The following is a 26,203-nucleotide window of genomic DNA, read 5'->3' as shown; positions in this document are numbered from 1 at the left end:
TTTTTTAATTCCGCATTTCTGAATCTGTACGCATACCTACACACGCTTCTCATGTAGTGCACTTACATGCGTCGATTTTCAACGGGAGACGAAGTATGTTTTCTTATAGATTTAAAAAAAAAAAAAAAAGACTAGAGTATCGCCTACTCCCTTTCAGGAGGAAAGTGTATTGGAGGATTTAAGTAGTAATACATATGTAAATTGTTGACGTCCGCTCTCTCAAATTCAAAGAAAGCTTTAAAAAATAGATGTAGAAATATTACATGTTTATGATACACTTATAACAGTGTTACCCATTCCTTTAGGGAAGGAATATACTTCGAAGGATTTAATTTTACTTCTCTTTTTTTTATTTTGATTTCCTCTCTACTTGATTGATGTTTTTCCTTACAAAACTACCCGTTGTTCCTAAGGTCTGGTCAAAGCCAACAGGAGAGTTCTCTGTGAAAATAAAGTCACGTGGAAAACCACGTGTATACATATGAATGTTCAAGTGTGCAATGTGCAGTTTATTATGATAAAGTTTTATTTAGCCAAATATCTCAGTAAATGTAATTTCTGTGCTTATTATGTCTTCTCACAATAGGCTAGAATATAGTATTTTCGCATGTGGGCTGTGCATGTCCTTTTTTTGTACTATATATTGCCAGCGGGAATTTTTATTTTGTACGGCGAATCGAATTTTCTTGAGGTTTAACTTGGAAACATGCTTTTTACAATTAATTCGTGTAATTATCTGTATTATGGGTAAGTGAGATTATAATTTAACCAATTTATGTATGATGTTTTAGAAAGAAATCGTTTCTGTATATAGCTCTAGTAAGATATATAGCTCTAGTAAGAAATGTTTCTATTCTTTACGATTTATCATTATTATTATATAAGCACCTCAATGGAGTCCGTAGGCTCATCACGGTAGACTAATATTTCACCTAACACACCGACTAGCTTCACCCTCCATTGATAACTTTTTTATTTATTAATTATTATTTTTTTGGTTATAATGAAATACAGAATCCGAAGTTTTTTTAATTTTTTATTAGTCATGAAAAACCACATCGCGTAAATGCCTTTCATTTTTGGCTTCACAAAGTCAGGTTCTTTTTATGGCACGTTCCGTGACAGCTGTTAATGTTTCTGGTTGCAGCGCCCTAATTTCTGCATGAATGTTCTCCTTCAGCCGTTGAATTGCCCGGAGCTTGTTCGCATACACTTTTCCTTCAGGTAACACCATAGGAAGAAGTCGGGAGCTGTTAGCTCTGGAGAACGTGATCGCCAGTTAATTGCAAATCTTCGCGAAACGATTTTCAAAATAAAATTGCACTCTTTTTTTTCGTTGTTGGTTTTGTGAATTTTTCCATTTATGGAAAAATTTCCCAAATGTTCCTTAGAATATTATAAGCAGTAGGCCAAAAGAGTCACAACTGTTGTATGGAAAGCTAAGTCTGAGTATGAAAAAAAACTTCCTCAGCAAGCTAATGAATTCTTTTGATATGCTACAAGTAAAGGAAAGGAAAAGAAAGAACGAATATGAAAGAATAACTCTGCTGAATGCAAATAGTGTGAGGGTGACAAATGCAGAAGAGGTTGTTCAAAAAAAAAAAAACTTAAAAGCTAAACATTATTATATAAACCAGAAATTGCCTCTTTGAAGAAACATGGTTTTATACCAATTAAGACCTCCATTTAACAAATGGATTGTGATCTTTTAATACTGTCATCATCAAATTCTTTATATGTATGTTCAAAACAAATATAAGGTACTATAATTGTACTACATGAAAAGTTTACATTATTAGTAAATTCCTATTGACAGTGTTTCTTCCAAATTGGTCTATTGCTTGTCAGCATTCCAATATAGTCATCTCTTATATCTCTCTGTTCTGCAGTACTTCTGACTGAATCAGTCTATCTAGATCTTAGTCTTCCTGTAGGTCTTTTTCATTCCATCTTGGAATGAAACATTGTACTGACCTTTCCCCTCTCTCTCATTCCATATACAGGGTGTTCGGGATAAATTTGACAGTTTCGTAAGGAAAAAGAAAATCTTCTTTGTATCTATTAAATTTAATGAATTGACAAAAAAACATTACAGGCAGAGTTAATTACAATACTATCAACAAGATTTACTCAAAATAACCACCATTAGCATCGATCACAGCTTCAATTCTGCTTCGGAACCTCGAACAAGCTGATGCTACAGTCTCCCTGGGAAGGGCCGCAAAAACTGTTTTAATTTTATCCATTAACTGGGCTTTTGTATTACTGGAAGTGCGATTGGTGTCTTTTTCAACTGCGCCCCATACAAAATAATCCATGGGGTTAAGGTCTGGGGAGTTTGGAGGCCAAACATTTGGACTGGTGAAGTCGTAGAAATTTTCAGACAACCATTTTTGACTTTGCCCAGAGGTGTGGCAAGGGGCCGAATCCTGCTGCCATACATACGGCCTACCATTGGCTACCCTTGTTATCCAGGGCTTGACTACAGTTAGCAACTCCACGAACAAAGCCCGAATTCCAATGCCAGGGTTCTTCAACACCTGTTCCTGCAGATTTGCGAGGAATTCTGCTGTACGAACGCAATCAGATCGTCTGCTAGGGATCTTTCTTCTTGCTACATCCTCGTAGTCACCATTGCAAGTCTCTAGTTCATGCCTGATTGTTTTTACTGTATTCAGGGAGCATTGGGCAGCAGTCGTAATATCCTTATTTTGATGGCGGGCACGAATCATCATGATACAAGTTATTCTCTTCCATGATTCAGGTGGGTTCCAGCTATCCATCCTTTCTGACATCTTGTATATGAATGAAGAAGGGTCCAAACTTTTAAATGAAGAGAAGTGTGTGTTAATACATGTAACTTACGGAAAAATATAATTAATTATAAATATGTCAAATTTATCCCGAACACCATGTAAGTGGCCATACCACCTTACATTAGCTCTTCTCATGCATTCCTGAATGCTAACAATGCAAAGTTCTCTTCTGATTGCTCATTGTTTTTATGATTCTGCCATTGATACCATCTATTCACTTCCCTAATTTTTCTCACAACTCTCACATCTGTGGTCTTTAGTCTTTAATCAGCTACTTTATTTCTAACTTACCACTCAGATCCATAAGCTAAAATTGGTTTGAACACTTGTATCCTGTTAGTTTTGGCTAATTTCTCTCTTATTAAATATAAATTTATTTCACTGACTCTCTGCCATACCAACATTGCATATTCTGTTGTCTTTTTCCATATTTAATTTGTCATCTTCACTAAATCTTTTTGCCTAAATGACTGAAATGTTTTACTTGTTCTGGAAGTTCCCTGAATTCAGGTTTGGTTTTTGATTCAGAATGGAGCTGATGTTTTCAGTGTTCTTCCTGCTTGTTTTCAATGTTCTTTCTGCTTGTTTTCACATTTTATTGCTGATTTTCTTACCAAATTTGTTTCAGCAATTATTCAGTTTAGTTAGTGAATCCTGGTTTGAATACTTGTATCCTGTAATGGCTGGATTTATTTAAGAGTGAAACTTCATCTACATAAAGTAAAGAACTGAGTCTCACAGCTGAATTTACATCAGTCCATATTCTAATGGCTGACCAGTAACTCAAATATAGACTGTACATTACTTAGTATAATCCCCTGTTTACACTATATAATCATATTTCAAACAGCTTTTACCTTGGCACGTGCCTTTTCCAGATCTCCAAATTTAAATACAGATCATTGTGATGTGAATATTTTTTTGTCTTCCACCCATGAAAGATTATAAACCTATAGTATGTTCAGGGCTCAACAAATATGTTTGCACATTCACTCATGGTGAGTAGATTTTGCTAGTAGCTGTACTAGACAAAATAGAACATTTTTTATTTAATAAAAATAACTTTCTAAACATTTTTTTTTAAACTTTAAGAAAACACAGATGCAGCACCACAAATCACTTTATGAAACTCCTCAAGTATTTAAACCTATGTGCTGTTTGAACTCATTATAAGGTTTAATGAAATGAATACAGCATATATAAATAATTTTAAACACCAGGTTTAATCGATCCTATATTTTGTCTTAGTCACTGAAACATTATCAGGGAAACAATATTAAAATTGCAAAAACACACAAAGATGTACAAAACAGTAGGTGGATAAGAAGGTCTGGCAAATAAAGGAGGGTTCAGCTGTAAGTTTAGTCTAGGTAGAACAGAGATTGGAGGCTCTATTAACACCGGTTTTGATAACACCATACTTTGTTGAGAGACTGCTGCTGGGGGAAGGGATGATTGGAAAGTTTGTGTGTGTATCTATGGGCGGTATGGGCGGGTTTTCTTATACTGAGAAAGAAAGGATGCCATTAGGAAGATGTGATTAGAGTATCTAGAAAAGGCAGGTTATTATTGTTTTATTTTTCTATTGTGAACTGGATTCTGGGGTGCTATCTCTTGAGATGGAGGAGGAACAGTGGCGTTGCTAGAGCTTTTACCACCCCTCTCAATACACACCAAAAATACTATAAAAAGTCAAAATGAAGTATAGGGTAAGGTTCAAAGTGCCACCCGGGGCAGACCGCCCCTAGCTACACAACTGAGGAGGAAGGAGTCTAATGTGTCTTGAGCCATGTGGTCAAATAGAGAACACATCATCAGTGTATCTTAGCCAGATAAAAGGCTTGAAAATTGCAGTATCAAGAGCATGTCTTTCTCAGGAGGCTCACATTGGTGAGTACAGGTATGCGAAACCCAAGATAACCGAGGTAGACCTGATTTAACTTTCAATAATATATACTTGGTATCTTACATCTGTAGACTGGTTTTATACTACTCTTCTTTCCTCTCCCCCCCCCCCCCCCGTTTCCCCAGTGCTATTTAGAGCAGTTTGAGGGCAAGGTGGCAACTTTTTCCTGTCAAGCTGTAGTTTCCACTAAAGGCAAGCTTAGTTGTCCTAAGGTGGCAGTCTCGTCACTAGGATACTATCATCATGATTGTAACTTGACATAGGGAAATGCATATTACTTTCAAGTTTCAACAAAATTTAAACTAGACAGAAAACATGGGAAAAGACTGCAAACTGGAAAACATTAAACATGGTGAAATATGCTACGTGGAACATTAGAAGCATAGCACATAAAGAAAAAGAATTAGATAAAATTTTAAATGAAAAAAATATAGAAATTGCAGTTCTTACAGAAACAAAAGAAACAACTAATTACCATATCATATATAGTGGAGTAAACAAACAAATACATACAGAAGTTGGCATAATGATTTGGATCCATAAATCAATTAAAGCAAAATAACTCATTATACATACTGGAATGAAAGAATATTAGAAGTGTGATTAAAATTAAATAAAGCAAATTTAACAGTTGGAGTGTATCCCCCCCCCTCCCCCCAAAAGAAGGAAAAGAAGAAGAAAATGATGACTTTTACAAACAGTTACAACGAATATATGACAAAGTAAATAAAACAGACAATATAATTGTAGCTGGAGATCTTAATGCCAGAATAGGAATGAAAAAAAAATAATAATAATGTAGAAAAATTTTGAGAACCAACAGTAGACAAAAATGTATGTAAAACGACTCATTGTTTATATAATATTTAATGATTTAAAAATGATGAACACGTTTTACAAACATTAAAATATACATAAATATACATGTATGCAAGAGGACAAAAGCCAATATTAGACTATTTTATAGCAAATGAAAAAAAGCAGCAAACCTCTTCTTAGGTGTTCAAGTCAGGAGAGGGCTAGAAATAGATACAGATCATTATTTAGTGCAGGCAGAATTAAGGTGTCCACCAAATTGGTTACAAAAAAAATACAATAAAATAAACTAGAGAAACAAAATCTAATTACAAAGTAAGACTACTAAATGATTAAAGTATAAGACATTTATACCAACAGAGGATTAATAACTATTTAGAAAAAAATACAAGAAAATGAAGAAAATTGAGAAGGAATGGAATAACAAAATAAATTATTACATCAGCAGCATATGAAAGTCTAGGAACACACAAAAAATATAATAAAAATAAAAAATTACATATATGGGACAATGAAATAAAAATAATAATTTGAAAATAAAAAGCTGGCCTTTAAAATATAGTTAAGTAGCAAAAATAAGAAGATGAAATTGAATATAAGACAATAATAGCCAATAGAGAAACCAGAAAGAGATGCAGAGAGAGCTGGGAAAAATTTGTATCAGATCTAGAAAATGACATGTACAAAATAAGACCCAGTGCATACAAAATACTAAAACACATGAATGCAGATTTAAAAGAAACTGCAAATATAAATTGCAAAATAGATTGCCTAGAATTCTTGAATTATTTTACAGATCTTTGGACAGATAATACTACCATAAAAAAAATTACGCCAAAAACTCCGAAATACTTTAAATGATATAATAACAATGAAAGAATTAAAGGACGATCTAAGTAAAATAATAAAAAATGGTAAATCAGCAAGAGAAGATGGGATCAACTTCAAACTGTATAAAGTTACTGGAAAGAAACTTTCATCAGAGATTATTAAAATTTTTAAATAAAATATATAAAATGGACGAATTCCAGTAGAATGGAATACAAATATAGTAATACCTATATTTAAAAAGAATGATAAAACAAAACTTGCTAATTACAGAGGTATTAGTTTATTGAATACATGCTACAGAATATATAGTAGAATACTTAATGAAAAATTGAATATATACAGTGAAAAAATATTAGAATGTCAAAATGGATTTAGAAAAGGATGTTCTACAATGGATGCAGCTTTTTGTTTAAAACTACATCTTTGTTTATAGATGATGAAAAATCATTTGACAAAGTATATTCTGTTTGATATATTACAAAGAATAAATATACCTATTTATTCTTTGCACAATTTTTACTGAAGATGGTAAACTAAATATAGAAATAGACAACAGAATCAGCAAAGCTGGTATCGTGGGAAGTCAATTGAATAAATTCATATGGAATAAGAAAGAAATTAGTCGGAACACTAAATTAGCTGTATACAAGACTGTGTTCAAACCAATTTTAACTTATGGATCTGAGAGCTGGGTCAGAAGTAAAACACTTGACCAAAGACTAGAGACCGCAGATATGAGAGTCCTGAGAAAGATTAGAGGCGTGAACAGATGGCATCAATGGCAATATATTAAAAATGAGGATATTAGGAAAGAACTTGACATTGTCAGCATCCAGGAATGCGTTAGCAGAGCTAATCTCAGATGGTATGGTCACTTAAATAGAATGGGAGAGGAAAGATTAGCAAAACAAGTGTTCTCTGCCAGGTTGGCAGGAAAACGACCCAGAGGAAGACCAAGATATAGGTGGATTGATACGGTACAAAGTGCCTTAGACGATAGAAATATAAGATCTGATAATGTTGGAGTCTTGACAAGTAACAGACTGATTTGGAGGAAAATTGTAGATAGGAAGTTAGTAATGATGTAATTTTTTCATGTAGTACTGTCATATCCTGTACACCCCTTGAGGGTACATGGCAGGAATTTGATGATGATGATGATGATAAATATACCTAATATTTTACTACATGCAATATTGAATATATAATTATATAAAGATAATGAAATAAAAATAAATGAAAAAATGTCTGAAAAACGATCTATAAAGCAGGGATGCCCTGTGTCTCCAACACTTTTTAATATTTATATTAATGAAATATTAATACAGTGGAACATCTTAAACAATACAGGTATAGAAATTTCTCAGAATTTGCAGATGATCAGGTAATAATATCAGATAAGGAAGATAATTTACAAAGAACAATATATTTAAACATCATAGTCGATTAGTTTGGAATGAAAATATCCATAGATAAAACTATGGATAAATATGGAAAACTATGGACTAAACAATGGCATTTTGTGGACAAACTCCAGTTTAGAAGGCCTGTTCGAATCCTGCAGGATGTGATTCACTGTAGTTGGTGGAGACGGAGCAGGTGCGCTCCCTCGATGAGTCTTTGGACTCCTTGGAGGTGTCATGTAATAATAAAAATAATAATTGGAAGTATTTATCTGGTCTATATTATTATCTTGGATGTGAAATATCACATGAAGGAGAAAAAGACATAAAATTAAAAACTTCAAAATTTTTACAGATTATAGGCCTGATGAATAGAACACTCAATCCAGATATTATTATTATTTCTTGATGCCTCCAAGGAGTCCAAAGACTCATCGACCAATTCCAATTATTTCCAGTTCATCTTAAAACCATGAATTGGAAATAATCAAAAATACAGCCATACAAAATGGATACAATCCAAAAACAACTCAAAAAAATCATCAGTCACTTCCCCACACACACACATCAACCTAGACAAGAATAGGCCTGTATAATTCCCATACCTTATGTAAAAGGCATCTCTGAATACCTCTCAAAAATTATGAAGAAATATAAATTGACTGCTACCTACAAACCAATCAACCAGATCTACAATTGGTTACCTTCTACTAAAGACAAACTCTTACCTCTGATGTTACTTGGCATGTACGAGGTCCCATGTTCCTGTAAATTGTCCTACTATGGACAGATAGGTAGATCCATTAGCAAATGCATTTTGGAACAATATCCGTCTTATCAAACTGCAGAAATCTGGCTTCGCACAACACAGAATTGAAAACCCAAACCATAGGATCCATTGGAAAAAGACCAAACTTCTACATAGGTCTTTATATAAACATGAATGTTTATATAAAGAAAGTGCTGAAGCCCTACTCACAGACCCAGTTTGAATTGTAATGATGTTCTTACTATCCCTGAGGTCTGGGAAATCATCCTAAATTGTGTAAAATAATTTTATATAATCTCATTTTAATGTAATTTTTTCAGATATATTTTAATTTAATTCTTTAACATGCTACTGCACGCATGGAGGGATTCCATTATAAGCATGCACCCTAACTGTATGTGATTCCTAGCATTGTTTGAATTAACTGTACTGATGATGTCCTATGATACTTGGGACGAAATATTTACTTATTAAAAAATTTATTACTGTGGTTACATGTATATGTTTAGTCATGAATGCTTCACAGGTTTCATTATACAACCAAATCAATAGAAGAAAAACTAAACAATTACAAACAAAATTGGATGGAACATGTAAAGTGAATTTCCAACACTCGAAATCCTAAGTAATTAATAAAATATAAACCATCTGGAAAGAGAAGGCTGGGTAGACCTCATAAGAGGATTTTAGATGGATGATGGGATGGGAACAGACCAATATGGTCTGTATCTGCAATAAGTATTATAATGATGATGGTTTTCAAAATGCTCCATATAATAATTGGCTAGTTGAGGGGGAGCCCTTAGCTATACCTCAATTTGTTGTCAAAAGAGACATGATATCCCTCTGACCAATATCCCTCATTCTGACACTTTAAATTTACTAAAAAAAAATGTATCCCACCCCCATTTATCATTAATCTTTTTAATTTTACCATTCATTCTGTCTACTTCACTTGGAAAAATACCATTTATAAACAAATTGAGGATGCAGCTCCGCCCTTCCTAGCCATTTATTATCTGGAGCATTTTTGAGAAACATTCTCTTCGTACTGCTGTTCTCAAACCTTATGTCTGGCTAAGATGCATTGATGATGTATTCTCTGTTTGGCCACATGATTCAGTCACGTATTAGACTTTAAATTAAAGATACCAAGAAATTATATACTTGGTTTAATCTTTTATTCAAGTGTAAGCAAACAAAGTTTGCGCCTGAAGTATCTTTAGGACTGGGGGGGGGCAACTCGTGGTAAAGGTGGTATGACTTCACATCACTTACCTTATAACCAAGTGGAAAACCTTTCAACAACTAACTATCTCTAATCCAGAGTATTATAAAAATAAAGTGTGACACCTTTTGGCAACTCGTATATAAAAATATGACTTCTGCATTACTTCAACCTTGATATCTCACCTCTGAGTCTGCTCCCACTGATGAGACCTCAATAAAAGTCAAAACCGGTCTGGGTAGTGACCCTTCCCATAATGCATAACATTATGCATCTCTGGAATGTTAGTATTCTGGAAAACTAGTCATACTACAGCAAGTAAAGAACCTTATATATCTCAACCAGAAGGTAAACCACTTAATAGCTTAGTCCTTTCAGCCTTACCACTAATCTTAAATGTTAACTGTTTTTACTCTAAGCAAGAAGGTTACTTATTTATCACATACATAAATATTATGTTTATATACAGAGCTTCCACCAAATGCAAATATTTGGATGGCAAATAGACAAACATCAGAGAGCAGTCCATTTTGATAAAATTATGGAGACTACCCCTTTGTTAAGAATAATTACTGTTTTCGATCTTCACATTAAGCTCATCATCTGGGATAGACATATTACACAGATTAGCTATAAATTATATATTTAGTTTATTATCCAAGTGTAAGCAAACTTTGTTTGCTTACACTTGGATAAAGTGGAAAACTTCCAACACAGATTAGCTACATTACAATTCAAACAATATGACAAATGCCAAAATGACGCTAATTTGATCATCTGTTATTCTTTTGGCCTGACCTCTAGTGAAAAAAAAAAACTTACATCAAAGCTATATATCCTATTTTCACATGACTAGAAAACAAAATTCATATTATCTTTTAATACAGCAATAGTGGTGGCTTAATCAATAATTTGACATAAATATTTGTTATATTAAGACTAAGATACATTTCTGGTTACACTTCGTAAACAAAATTAAAAACATCATTCTTGATAAAAAATGATTTATTAATCAGTTTTTGACATATCTGTTTTTTCCACAAATGTCCTCCCAGTCAGTGACACAATTCATCTTTTACAGGACAGATTTCCGTCTGATATCATGGCCTTCTTATCCCATATACTACATTCTGGTTATTTTGTATGGCAAAATATTTTTACCTGCAAAAAGAAGGTACACTCATGGGCTTGCCTTTATTCCCCCCCCCCACACACACACCATTGCTAACTTTTATATGAAAGCTTTTGAGCAACTTGGCCTAGATTCACTTACTTTAAAACCCAAAGTCTGGCTAAGATGATGCGTTCATTATCTGGCCTCACAACTGCAGGATAATGAAACTGAACAAACAACACAAAAGCATACAATTCAAAATTGAAAGGCAGAACACACTTCCATTTCTGGTTAAACTTGTCACACACATCTTCCGTTCAGCAGTCTTTCCTTCACTGTTTACTGTAAGCTTACACATACTGGCTACTATATACACATAGACTCTTACCCATCCAAAACAAAAACCAGGTATCATTAACACATTGAAAAATAGGACTTTAAAGATTTACTCCAGTGTGCAAGCACTTAAACATGAATTAAAATTATTATTATTATTCATGACATCTCCAATGAGTCCGAAGACTCATCGCGGGAGGACACCTACTATACAAGACTCTGTCTCCACTACTACACTGAACCTCTACTACCAATCACCTACATCAACGCCATCTACCGCCCACAACCATCACCACCACAGCTAGTATTTTTGTCTGTAAATCGTGTGTGTTCTAAAGGGCCGATTTGTCTGGATGCGGGATGAAAAACCCGAGTTTCCGTAAAAAAAAAAAAACCCTGCTACCTCCGTATGAGATCGGCTAACTCACCTTCAATTGAAAAAGTCCATATAAAGATTCCTCCCGTCATGATGAGAATCGAACTTCGGCCTTTTCTAATCGAAGGGTGCAACGTACCATCGTTCTTCCAATTGCGCTAAAAGTTATTGACAATACCTTCTTTAAAAAATGGCTACAGCAAAAATACTGTCAACAAATCTCTTTACACTGCCTTAATAATAAAAAGAAACTAGATTAAATAAAACTGTAGCCATTCTGTACAATAAAGGGATATCAGATAAACATAACTACACAAGTACAACCTTAATAGCACCTTTAAACCTCCTGCAAATTGAAGAATTATTCAACTCCTCCAAGGTTCCTCTGCCCCATCTTGGATATAGGTGAAACTGAATGCACAATTCCTGTCTGTAAAAAGGAACATAAACAACACATTAAATTTAATAACTATGGTAAATCTGGCCTTTCTGATCATGCCTTAGATATTCAGCACAGAATTGACTGGAAAGGCAGCACATCACATTATACAAAAACTTGGTGTGAGTACAAATTTAAGGAGACCTTTGAAATTTTGATCAACCACCCTAATCTCATTGATGGTCTAAAATTCTCAAGAATATGGTTGACACGTCTTCTACTTACATAATCTTTTGTTCTAAGATGTCATTATAAATTATAATTAGGGCTAGTACTCTAGGATCTTAGCTATAATATAACAAACACATTAATTATTGATTAGGCCACCACTATTGCTGCATTAAAATATAATATGAATTTGTTCCCTGTCATGTAAAAATGGAATGCAGCTTTGATGTAGGTAGCCCCCCCCCCTTCCCCCAACTAGAGCTCAGGCCAATAGAATAACAGTTGATCCACTTATTTTTATTTGGTATACTGTTTGAATTGTAATGTAGCTTGTTTCTGTGTGTGTGTGTGTGTGTGCTCAAGATGATGACCTGAATATGAAGGTCAAAACAACAGAAAATCAAAGTAATTATTCTTAACATGGTTGTAGTCCCCATAGTTTATAAAAATATGAATACTGATCACTGTGTAATAACTTTAAAAGAAACAAATCAGAGAGTAGTATGTAACAGAGCAGAATCCAAGAGAAGGTATATGACCAGTGACATGCCTCAGGACTCTGTGCTTGGACCATTATTAATTTGTAAATTAATGATTTAGGAAACATGAGAGGGAATATCTAGTTGTGTGCTGAATAGGCAAAACTGGGGATAACAATAGGTAATAATGGTGATGTAGAGATATTGTAATATGATTTAAATGGACTAACATTGTGGTCAAAGGATAATGGTTGTCATTTTAATGTGGCCAAGTATAAAGTCATGCACTTTGAGATGAAAAGGTTGCAACTTGCATTATTATGTTGATTGAACCGGACTGCAAGAAATTGGTAAGGCTAAGGATTTGGGAGGGACAGCAGATTCAAGTTCTGAGAGCATATTGCAAATTTGACAAAATAGCTAAAAGGATTTTATTTAAAAACACATGCACGCAGAGAGAGAGAGAGAGAGATAAGGAGTTCCTTAGACTATCAGTCATAGATTTGGCTGCTTGAGATGTAAAAACAAGTGTGGAAAGGAGCAGCCTCCTCTTGTGACATACCCTGGACACCTTCAGGTGACTAACTAGCTCATCTCAGGCTAGCACCCCAGGATGGGTTATAATAAATTTAGTTTAATCCTTTATCCCAGTGAGAGCAAACAAAGTTTGCACCTGAAAATATCTACAGGACTGAATATAGTGTTGTACTATCTTACCTGGGTAAGTAGTACAACACCAGGCAACTCGTAGCAAAGGTGGATCAAGCTACCAACACTCCTATCCTAGTATCTCCCATAATGCAAAACACATCTCCTTGCAGATATGTATGCTGTTATACATTAAAGGATTGACCACTACCCAAGAGAGTAGTTTGGCCACTACCCAAGAGAGTCTTTAATGCATAACAGCATACATATCTGTATGTATGCTGTTATACATTAAAGGATTGGCCACTACCCAAGAGAGTAGTTTGGCCACTACCCAAGAGAGTCTTTAATGCATAACAGCATACATATCTGCAAGGAGATGTGTTTTGCATTATGGGAGATACTAGGATAGGAGTGTTGGTAGCTTGATCCACCTTTGCTACGAGTTGCCTGGTGTTGTACTACTTACCCAGGTAAGATAGTACAGCACTATATTCAGTCCTGTAGATATTTTCAGGTGCAAACTTTGTTTGCTCTCACTGGGATAAAGGATTAAACTAAATTTATTATAGTCTAACCTAGTGAAAAATAAACTTTCAACATCTTTCTCTAAATCCAGGATGGGTTAGTTTCCTCACTTGCAATAATCAAGAAAATAGTGGGTCTGACTCTGATCGGTTAGATCCAGGAAACCCGAAGATCAATTTCGACGTTCGGGACTTGTTTGATGACATGCCTGTCTCCCGTTCCTTCAATGTTTCTAAATACCTTAGACGTGCCTGCAAGAATTGTAATCAATTATTTTCTACTTGTAGAAGTCATCAGCGTTCCAGCAGGTTTGCAGTTTCAGACATTCATCATTTTATCTGCCCTGAATGTAATTGTGCCTTTACTTCTGCTGTTGGACTTATAGTACATTGTTCTTCTAAATATCCTGTTGAGGCAAACACTGCTATCTGCACTGAGTGCATTAAAGCACATTGGAGTTCAGGAGGAGCGTATCTTGCTGTCCATGAAGTTTTTTGGTGGCGGCAGGTGTTAGGAACTTAAATGAGGCTTCGACTGATGTGCTGCCTCATTGTACTTTTCATGCTATTAAAAGTCATCGAAGATTAGCAGGCTACAAACAACTTGTTAATGGGCTTATAGAACTTTCTAGGAATAGCGGGATGGGTAATATCTCCATGCCTCTCACTTTGCCTTCCATTCCTACTCAACATCAAGTTGATTTTCAACAACTAGTTTTAGCAACAGAGGCTCAGATTTCCAAGTTAGCATCATCTTTAAACCATCAACCTTTAGCAGAATATAATCATACAACTCTTAAAGACATTATTCGTGCTCATTTTAATGGGCATGATATCACCAGCAAACTTCAGCATTATCATAAGCGCCTCCGTAGCGCAATTGGAAGAATGATGGTACATTGTGCCCTTCAATTAGAAAGGCCTAAGTTCGATTCTCGTCATGACAGGAGGAATCTTTATATGGACTTTTTCAATTGAAGGTGAGTTAGCCAATCTCATACCGAGATAGCAGGGTTTTTCATCCCGCATACAGACAAATTGGCCCTTTAGAACAGTGCTTCCCAAACTTGTGGATGTCAAGGCCCCCTTTGGAAAAATTATAATATTTCATGTCCCCCTTGGAAAAAAAATCGTAATATAAACATATTATTATAATATTTATTGTATTTATATTCAATACAAAACATATACAGCGAATATTGCAAAAATCAAATTCATATATTACATTTTTAGCATCTTACATACACATTTGACATGGCACATTATCTCATATTTTTACATAGATAAATATATTGTTATTGTACATTTACAGTATAAGCACACGAAGTAAAACAATTAGTAATAAAGAAAAAATTAAAAACATACAAGAAGTTTAATAACATTTTAATGTGATGGATGTGTTTCAATACTGCTACACCAATACCAGGTGAAATATTTGAAACTGCAATTCTTAGATTGCTGCTTTGAAATGAAATTTATATGAATAAGCATATATTTACTAATATTCGTTAAGCGCCGAAATACGCAAGAAGCAAAATTTGTGAATCCGCACCAATGTGTGATTTTTTCATTAATATATAATAGATAATAGATTATAAAAGATAAATAATAAAAATTAAATATGTTTCTTTAAGATAAAAAAAAATCTACTCAGTCTTAAAAGATTTTAAATTTGTTTTCATTATTTCACGGCCCCCTCAACAAAATCTACGGTCCCCAAGGGGACTGCGGCTCACATTTTGGGAAGCGCTGCTTTAGAACACACACAATTTACAGACAAAAATACTAGCTGTGGTGGTGGTGGTTGTGGGCAGTAGATGGCGTTGATGTAGGTGATTGGTAGCAGAGGTTCGGTGTAGTAGTGGAGATGGAGTGTTGTATAGTAGGTGTCCTCCCGCGATGAGTCTTCGGACTCCTTGGAGGTGTCACGAATAATAATAATAATAATCTCCAAAAAATGTTTTGCAAGCAGCAACATTGGCATTGACAACAAAGACATCCGCAGCCTCGAAGGTCACCTTCATGTAGGCGATTGAGGAAGAGAGCTTATGTAGAAATGCAAGCCTCTTATATAAGAAGAATCATGAGATGTGTGCAAAGACTATACTAGACGGGACATCTCCCTCCGAAGATCAGCACAAAGATTTTGTGGAGTTTTGAGTACTGTCTTCTCCACTCCACCACTGCATTTACCTGATCAAGCCCAGCCTTGTGTACTTGGGTCTGTCCCTGAATCAGTCATTTATTCTCCTGTATTGCATGAAGAAATTGTATCAGCTTTACCTCCTAATAATTTAGCTTCTGGCCCTGATGGGTTTCCAGTGTCACATTTAAGGAAAGTGTCTATTCAGATTCTTCAAGATATTCTGAACATTTTCCTATCAACTAAAATTATTCCACCTTATTTACAGAACTCAAGTTCTTTATTTATCCCAAAGAAGGATACTGCTAGTAGTGCTGTGGATTACAGGGCTATTACAGTTTCTCCTTTTCTTTTTCTTCGACTTTATCATAAAGTGTTAGTCAGGAGACTGCAAAAGTATATCCAACATGATGTTTGGCAGAGAGCCTTTGTCCTTTCGGATGACCGTGTTGAGAACATCTATATTCTTTCTGCCCTCCTTTCCAATTCCCGCCGATATCTTAATGGTTTCCCTAGACCTTCAGAAAGCCTTTGATAGTGTTTCTCTTCTTGCTACTAGCTATTGCAGGCTGTCTAGCTTCTTTTCTTTCATGTTTTAGAATTATACTCTAATAATTCTCTTACTGTTAATATTGGGGCCTGTGCGACTTCTATTCCTGCAGTTCGAGGTGTTCACCAAAGTGACCCTCTTTCTCTCTTTTCTTCAACTGCAAGAACGAAGAAACTCAATTGATGAGTTGCTTCGTTCTTTACCTAACCATATTGGTTACTCTCTTGATGCATCTTCTTTTAATGCTGTGGCCTTTGCAGATGACCTTATTCTTGTGGCCTTCACTAAGGTATGCCTGAAAGAACTCCTTGACCAGCGGTCGACTTCTTTCATGTTAGAAGTCTTGCTCATTAGCACTTGTTCCTTTGGTGCATGACAAGAAGCTAAAGGTCAAAAATCTTGAGTTTTTCCTAAACGATAGGCCATTGCATTGCCTTACGGTCCTGGAGGAATGGAGATACCTTGGTATCTTCCTTATACCAAAAGGACAGTCTTCTATTCTCTTCTCTTTAGAGAATGCTTTGTCCTCTTTAAGAAAAGCTCCTCTCAAACCCCATCAAAGGCTTTTGCTCTTTTCAAATTATTTGTTCCCTAAGTACTATCATAAGTTGATACTCGGTTGTACCTATTTCTCGGTATTGTCCTGTATACATAGGACTATTCGCCGATTTGTACATGGCTTAGGCTTCCTTTAGATACTCCTGTTGCCTATTTTCATGCCATGGTGAAGGATGGCAGGCTTGGTATCCCTTCCCTCCGCCGTCTTATCCCATGCCTCCATTATAATAGAATTAAGAAATTAGAAATATCCACTTATCAAATTTGCATTTCATTGTTTTATTATCCAGGAAGACCTTCGGCATACTATAGGGTGGACCAAGTATCAAGGTCAGCTGATAGACTGCATTAGCAGAGCATAAGAAATTTGCTACACAGCTATATAGGTCTGTTGATGGTGCATTACTTTATGGATCTAATCTAGTTCCTTCCCAGCATCAATGGGTACAGGGAGGTACTAGACTCCTACCTGGTTACGAATTTATTGACTTAATCAGGGCTAGGATCAATGCCCTGCCCACGACGGCCCACACAATCCATAGTTGTAGAGGTGACATAAGTTGTAGGGCAGATTGCCGCTATAGTGAAACCCTTTCTCGTATTACCCAATGTTGTTTTCGAACTCGTGGTATTCGGGTGAAGCAGCATGATACTATGGTCTCCATGTTAAATAACTGGTTGAAAAAAAAAGTTTATGAGATGGCAGGAGACTGAACTGCACTATAGGACTACAGCTGGTATTAGAAAGCCTGATTTAATTGCAAAGAAGGATGAAAGAGTTTGCACAGATAGTGGGTACTGGGTGCCCACTGGTTGTCAGTCATCATAGGAACAATATCTCATATTATGGGTAGATTATAGATCTTGCTCAACAGATTGAAGAGGAGTTTGGGGAAGCTGCTCATTTCACTAGTGCTACCATCTCCCTTCGTGGTGTATGGTGCAACGAGAGTTACAAAGACTAGACTTCTATGGGCATTACTTCGGCAGACATTAAAATCTAGTCACTTAAGAGCTTTGCAGGGCACACTGGTGGCTTTCCATTGTCAGCAAGAAATGCCTTCTAGAATACCTCATACCCAATGTCGGATAGATCTTGATGTATTTTGGCTTCAGCCTTTCTGTCCTATTGGGGCAAAGACATCAGCCTTTGCTCAGGTAGACCATAATATGTAGTACTGCATTTCAGTGCAAAGGGGGATATAATAGAAATATAAGTTACTAAAGAGATTATAGAGTAATTGCTGAAGAAGTTTTCCAATACATGATAAGATGGGAGTGGGTAGAGAGAGAGAGAGAGAGAAAAAATAAGGTTCATCCCTGAAAGTTATGTATGAGTTGGTTTATGGTATGATTAAACATTTTTGCTTGGAGAGAGTGATGCATAAGTAGAGTGGATTACCAGAGGTCATTGTGAGTGCTTTATCAGTAAATAAATTTAAGTGTGTACATGCACACACACACACACACACACACACACACACACACACACACACACACACACACACACACACACACACACACACACACACACACACACACACACACACACACACAGTAGGTGTTGCGTGAGCTCCCTGAGTCACGGAGCTCACACTGCATCTTTGGATTCTGTGGAAGTTCTCATGTAATAATAAAATGTTTGACATAATGGTTATTGTATTGACAATATTTTAAACCTGATTAAGTTTGTGAGCTTTATTATAGAATATAATACAGTACATAATAATGTAGTATAATGTATATGACATTGCATCACAGTTATAATACAATAACTGTGTAATTGTATTACACGGTTATAATACAATGTCTATAACAGAGGAGTTTTTTTTACTTCATTGTTTGTATTCTAATGAAATTTTCAGCTAAGTTTATTATTATTGTTGTTATTACAATTATCCTGGAGTCAGACTCATTGTGGGAGAATGTTTTACAGCAAAGTATTACAGTGATGATCATTATGGAAGATCTGTTCTACCTACAAAATGGCTATTTACTTATTTATTATCTTAAATTTGTTCACACATTTAGTATTCACCCTACATTCAGGCACTGATTTTCATTCAATATTCACCACTCTTCATGTTAAAAAAAGCACTTGAAAGTTTATTTTTCACTTGGTTAGAGTATAATAAAATTAGTTTAATCCTTTATCCAAGTGTGAGCAAACAAAGTTTGCACCTGAAAGTATCTTCAGGACTGGGTTAAGGTGGTACAACACCAGGGCAACTTGTTGCAAAGGTGGGCAAGCTACCAACACTCCTATCTCAGTATCTCCTATAATGCAAACCACATCTCCTTGCGGATATGTCTAATGCTATGCATTAAGGGAAGGGCCACTACCCAGACTAGTTTCGACCTTTATTGAGGTCTCTTCAGTGGGAGCCAGGCCCAAGTAGAGATACCAGGCAGAAGCATTAGCAGGTCAGGTGTTTTGCATTATAGGAGATACTGAGATAGGAGTGTTGGTATCTTGCTCCACCTTTGCAACGAGTTGCCCTGGTGTTGTACCACCTTAACCCAGTCCTGAAGATACTTTCAGGCGCAAACTTTGTTTGCTCACACTTGGATAAAGGATTAAACTAATTTTATTTTAAAAAAAGCACTATTTCTCACTCTTATTTGCTCCCTTGTGCAACATCTAAGGATGAATCTAGCCTTTGCCCCTTCTGCTCATTATACCATTTGAAAATTTTTTTCTTATATTCATCTGGTAAATATCTCTCAGTAACTTAAATGTCTCAATCATATCATATCCCTTTGTCATCAATTGCCAAACTGTGCAGATTATTCCTTCAGTCTGTCCGCATAGCTGACATTCCACAATCTTGAAATCATTTTTACCAATTGCTTCTACACCCTCTAAGTTTTTTCATCCCTTCCAAATCCTGGATACAGGGCTACTTTATCTTCTCCAGTCAGTGCTCTTCTTAGCCATGCAGCAATCCTCTGATTTGTCTTTACCACTTTTGCAATGCAATATCTCTTGTGATTTTCAAATTTGTATCCACTCATCATCACAAGTCCCTTTGCTGTCTCCACTTTCTCCAGTTATGTTAAATTGACATCCCCATTCATGTGCCCACTTTTCCAGCTTATTCAGATCTTCCTGAAGAGCCACTACATTGGCATTACACCTAATAACCTTCTCTGGTTATATTATCTGCAAACAGCTGAATAACCCCCATAACCCCCCCACTGCAGTCTGATAAACATATCATTGACATAATGGTTGAACAGCAATGGATCCAGTATTCAGAGCCCTATAGAACTCCGCTTGTAATCTCCTTCTCCCTGAAGTTGCTTCTCTATACACAACTCATTTACATCTCTCTGACAGTCAATTGCCAGTCCACTCCACCACTAACCTGATATCTAAATCCAAACATAACTTAAATATCAACTCATGTAACATTCTCTCAAAAGCTTTTGCTAAATAAAAAAAAATGTGTGTGTGTGTGTGTATTAAAATAAAAAATAACAGTGTGTATGTATCAACCTAATGAATTTGCTCATGTCATTTTACTGTAGAAATAAAACAAGAACACCTTGTAACAAATCCATGCTAATCTGCACAGATAATATTACCCTCATCTGCCCAAGACTTTATAAACTTACTATTTTCCCCTAAATCTTAACAAACAGAAATAATACAAACTGATCTATAGTTCGATGCATCTATTCTACTACCATCCTTTTGCATTATCACTATCTCATCCTCTTTCAGTATCTTTTTTAGTTGCATATTCCTTCATTAAACAGGTAAGTGGCACTGTTTCTTAGTATATTACTTTAAAACATATAGCTGAATTTCATCCATTTCCAATACCTTGCTGATATCTAGTGTACTCAGCATTCTAAATACATCTACTTTTCTCAATTCTTATCTTTCATCTCTTCTCCCCCATTAAGAATACAGCCTGCTTTGTCATATTGAAATATCTTCATAAAGTATCCACTAAAACACTGTACTATGTCAACTGCATTGGTTACTCAACCACCTGTTCCATCTAGCAAGATCATTCATCCACAATCATTCCTCCTCCTGTTGGCTACATAATAAAAGAATTCCTTTGGATTATATCTCTTAACTATGGTGCTAGTCTTTGATCAAAGGGTAATTTTTCATTCATTACTATATTAGTCACCCTTCTAGCTTCAGCTTATATTCCTCATGCAACTGTTCTCCGCTTCTCACTTTACGCATTTTTCATTTTTTTTTTCTCATAATGTCTTTTCATTTGCAATGCCTGCTTGATTTCCTTAGTCATCTATTTTATGTCAGATTTCTTTATTTTTCTCATTCTTGATATGTTCCTTAACTAGATCCTGTTTATTTTAATTTAAAGCTATTTGCTATGACTGTTAGAAACATTTTCTTTGTCTTCAGACATTCCAGAGAATGCAATAAGGAATCAGTTGTAGAAATGAAATTTATAAAAGTCATGCATGCTATCTGTAATATTTTAATATTTTTTCCTTAATAATATTGTTATAGGGTTTTTAAAAATATTTCTTTCTTATAGGAATGATGCTTCAACTTGGCTTTGTATATTTTTATCAACAATGTCAAGTAGTTAATATTAAAATAAATAGAAATTTCAGGTATGATATATCTTTATTTTTCAAAACTTTAAGCAAAGTAACATATTATGAAGAAGAACGTCATTATGGTATTAATATGAGATTAATTATTTTGTTTCAGATATGAATACTTGTAATCTTCATATGAGAAACTTATCATGTGCACTCCTTAATTATCCTTTAATTAGAAAAATTCTCTCTTCTGGTAGCTTATTCAGCATCATAAGTTCAGCTGGTAATGAGTTAGAGCATTTTATGGCTAGGTGTCTGTCTTAATGTTAGTTTTATGTATACTGTAGAGTAAATATTGTCCATACAGCAGCTCAACTCTGTATCTACACAAATCCATAAAATTTCCTTCCCTTCTCTTCTCAACTTCCCATCCCTGATCTTAAATTCATCAAGTTTTATGTTAATATTTAGACTTCATAAGAATTATCTTACAAAATAATCATCAAAAAGAATCTTTTATTAAAAATATAAATGACATGTAAAGGAAAGTGTTTAAATATAAAGGAAAGTTATGTTCTCTCTGATTGCAAATATATCAGAAAGTCCAGTCTCTTTACAATTTCCAGAATTAAAAATTTCTGGGGAGAAAAAAATTAAAAAAAAAAATTCTAAGGTCTTCAACTATTAGGTCAATTTTAAGTCCTTAGTTAAGACAAAAAATGTTTCATAAATATTAAATTAATTAAAAGAGAGTTAGCCATGCCCTTGACCTGATTATTTAATGAAAGTCTTGCAGTGGGGAAGGTTCCTAAGGAGTGGAAAGAAGGCAAAATAATACCTCTCTGCAAGCATGGTTTGAGAACAGAAGTTTCCAATTTTATACTGGTCTGTGTATCTGCAATTATGATCAAGGTGTTGGAAAAAATGGTTAGAAATAGAATACAGGATTGGGTTGATTGATGGACATAAGATTCTCTATGATATCAAGTTGTCATGGGTTTGTGAATGGCAGGTCTTGTTTTAGCATTCTACTTATGTTTTATGATAAGGTGATGAATGTGTTGGATATGGGAGAATCATATACAGTGATATTCTTGGATTTGCAAAAGCATTTGATAGTTAACTACATAAGTTGGTGTACAAGCTGCAGAGGATAGGATATATATAATATATTGGTTAGATGGATTGGAGATTGGTTCTCTGAACAATACCAGGCAGTTGTGCATGATGGAGCAGTGTCTCAGAAAAGGAAGGGTTCTGTTCTTTGGCCTGTACTGTTTAATTTATTTGTTAATGATATTTCATGTGGATTGACTGGAGATCTTCAAATATTTGCTGATGATGCAAAGTTTGGTAGCATTATCAGTAGTGCTGATATTAATTCTCTACAGGAAGATTTGAATAGACTTTTAGCTTGGACAGATGAGTGGGGATGCAGTTTTAATATTAATAAATGCAAGGTATTACACTTTAGGATACAGAGATATAAGGCTATGTACTATCTTGGTGGAGCTGTACTTCAAGGAGTGAATGGGATTCAGAATCTTGGAGTGATGGTAGACAATGGACTGAAGTTCCCAAAGGCCCATCGCAAGTGTTGCAAAGACTGCACATTGTACTGCTGCTATGATAAAAAAGTACATTGACATGTAGAGGATAAGGAGGTGGTGGTGGTGGTGGTGCCTCTATATAAGGCATCGATCAGACCACATATGGATTATTGTGCTCAGATTTGGTTCACCTGGTTTTCGTCGTGATGTGGAAACACTAGAGAGGGCCCAAAGACGAATGACCCAAGTGATATCAGGACTCTGGAGTGTGGGTTATTATGAAGAGCATTTGAGAGAATATGGATTACAGAGATTGATGGATAGGAGGAAAAGAGGAGATATGATAGAGACCTTCAAGTCAGTTAATGGATTCTATCAATTTAATACAGAAGGAATTATAAAAAGAGTGGATGTTAAGATGGGGAAGAATGAGAGGCTATCCCTGGAAGTTGTATAAAGATGTGGTGAAGAAGAGTGTGAAGAGTATATTGTTTTCATGGAGAATTGGTGAGTGGAATGCATTGCCGGAGTGCATTGTGAATGCAGGCAGTATAAATTACTTCAAAGCTCAGTATAATAGACACGTTGCTGGTTGAATGGGCCTCCCACAATGAGTCAGTTGACCCCATGAAGGTTACCAAAAAATAATAATAATTAAAATTAACATATTTGTATACTGTAGATTGAACAACTTCTCCTGTTTGTGATTACCATTAGACATAAACAAATAAATAAAAATAGCTAGCAATTACTTTTTTAATTGGAAACAAGACCCAAATATAAAACATCTTGCGTTTGAGTATTCTGTTTGATAAGTAGATCAGTATGTGTGGAGAAAAGCCAGAAGATTATATATTTCATCACTTCACATTTATTATGCTCATCTTATGGAATTAACCCTACTTCATACTTTATCTATTAGGTTTTAATACTTTGATGCTATTAAACACTGAACTTTTTAGTTGATCTGAGCTCTATTTTTTGGCTTTTTTTTTTTTTTTTTTTTTTTTCAAGGATATCACTATCCATCAAATCTTGGATATGACAAGAATTTTTAACTGATGAAGTTTAATTGAAAAGTGTGCTCCTTCAGAACAAACATTACTTAAAATATATAGAAAGTATTTTTAACTTGGATATAGTTATGTTAAAGATACCAATCAATTTTAAACCTGGTTTTACTCCATTTTTTCCAAGTAAGCAAACAGACAAAATGTCAAGTTTGCGCCTGCAATTTATGCAAGACTAGCTGATCCCACAGGTAGTGCAAGACCAAGGCAACTCGTGGTAGACGTGGAGCAAGCTCTGATCACTAATCTTAATATTTACCCTTAATGCCAAAACACATCTCCAAGAAGGGGGTGTATGATGTTTTGTATTAAAGGCAAGGGGCCACTACCCTTGTACTATTAGTGATCAGAGCTTGCTCCACGTCTACCACGAGTTGCCTTGGTCTTGCATAAATTGCAGGCGCAAACTTGACATTTTGTTTGTTTGCTTACTTGGAAAAAATGGAGTAAAACCAGGTTTAAAATTGCTTGGTATCTTTAACATAACTATACCCAAGTTAAAAATACTTTCTACATCTATATCTCTTCCTGAGATTTTTATTTAATAAGGTTATAACACCTTATGGTAACTCGTTTTGGTAAAATACTTACAAGCTCTGCATTACTAAATCTTGGTATTTCTAGCCTGGCTCCCCACTGATGAGACCTTAATAAAGGTCGAAACCGGTCTGGGTAGTGGCCCCTTGCCTTTAATACAAAACATCATATCATACACCCCCTTCTTGGAGATGTGTTTTGGCATTAAGGGTAAATATTAAGATTAGTGATCAGAGCTTGCTCCACGTCTACCACGAGTTGCCTTGGTCTTGCACTACCTGTGGGATCAGCTAGTCTTGCATAAATTGCAGGCACAAACTTGACATTTTGTCTGTTTGCTTACTTGGAAAAAATGGAGTAAAACCAGGTTTAAAATTGCTTGGTATCTTTAACATTACTTAAAATATTTTCCCATAATTCATTGCTAAAACAGATGTATCTCTAAATATCACATTATCTTACTATGACTATGTACTGTTGCTTGCAGTTTGTATCAAGACTTATTATGAGCTTGTCATGTTAATTTGGTAGTATTTTTGTTGCATTAGAAAATGTTTTTTAACTAAAAATTGTTATACCCCATTAGTACTCGATGTTTTAATTTGTAGCATCCTTATCAATAATTATTGATTTATTTGTTATATTATTATCTCATACGCTCAGGAAGTTTTATCAAATAGGCATTAATTATATATATATGGAAATAAATTTGTTGAATATGTTAATGATAAAAAAAAGCATATGTTGTTATTAAAAGAAAGGTTAATAAATATCCATTATTATTTTATAGTGAAGCTGTCTTTTGAAATTGTTAAAAAGTTAACAAAAATATGACATTTGGCATTACTTGTCTGTATGTGGGTGTGTCGCACTACTTAAAAAGATGAACCCAACTGTTCATATTAGTATTTAATTAAGGATTTCTCTGGTGTGAGTTGTTTTCAATTATTGGTTCTTGCCAGAGATCCAAAAATACCTTGTTAGATCATGTTCAAATGAGTATTATTATTATTTAAGTGCAGTCTGGATTGATATGTAGTTTTGTATATTTTATAAGATCATAAATGAGTTATTCAATAAGTTATATAATCTGTAACTCGGGGAAATAAATACAGATGTTAAAAGCACTGATTTACTCATTTGGCATTCAGTAATTATATACCATGTATATAATTACTGATCCTGATCCATTTCAAATAAAGCCTCATGAAGCGAATCCTATTAATTTTTACTTCAGTGATTAAATTTACTAATCAGTTCTCTTTCTAAGTGTATTTTAGTGATCACCTTTTCTCAGTGATTCAGATCATCTTGTGTGCAAAATTCCTCTCTTACAGAATGTCCCCCCCCCCCCAAGGACGTTCTCACCCTTGTATCTTATCACATTATAATGACTCCAAGTG

At 34.9% G+C, this 26,203-nt stretch overlaps 1 protein-coding gene across 2 annotated transcripts in view; it reads left to right on the top strand.

The window, feature by feature from the left end:
• Positions 1-469: 469 nt before the first annotated feature.
• Positions 470-26,203, top strand: part of Dolk (Dolichol kinase) — a 148,166-nt gene continuing 122,432 nt past the window's right edge. The window contains exons 1-2 of one of the 2 annotated variants that reach the window (XM_090413948.1): positions 470-747; positions 21,634-21,712. In XM_090413948.1, coding sequence (XP_090270074.1) covers positions 570-747; positions 21,634-21,712 — 257 coding nt within the window. In that variant the 5' untranslated portion in view covers positions 470-569. The remainder of the gene's footprint in view (positions 748-21,633; positions 21,713-26,203) is intronic. The other variant, XM_090413949.1, reaches the window with a different exon arrangement.

The sequence above is a fragment of the Typopeltis vanoorti genome, chromosome 24 (genome assembly GCF_054136105.1).
Source record: "Typopeltis vanoorti isolate ZY-2024b chromosome 24, IOZ_Tvanoo_1.0, whole genome shotgun sequence".
In the NCBI taxonomy this organism is placed as follows: Eukaryota; Metazoa; Arthropoda; class Arachnida; order Uropygi; family Thelyphonidae; genus Typopeltis; species Typopeltis vanoorti.
Note: the sequence above shows the minus strand (reverse complement) of the source record. Positions and strands in the feature narration are given on the sequence as shown.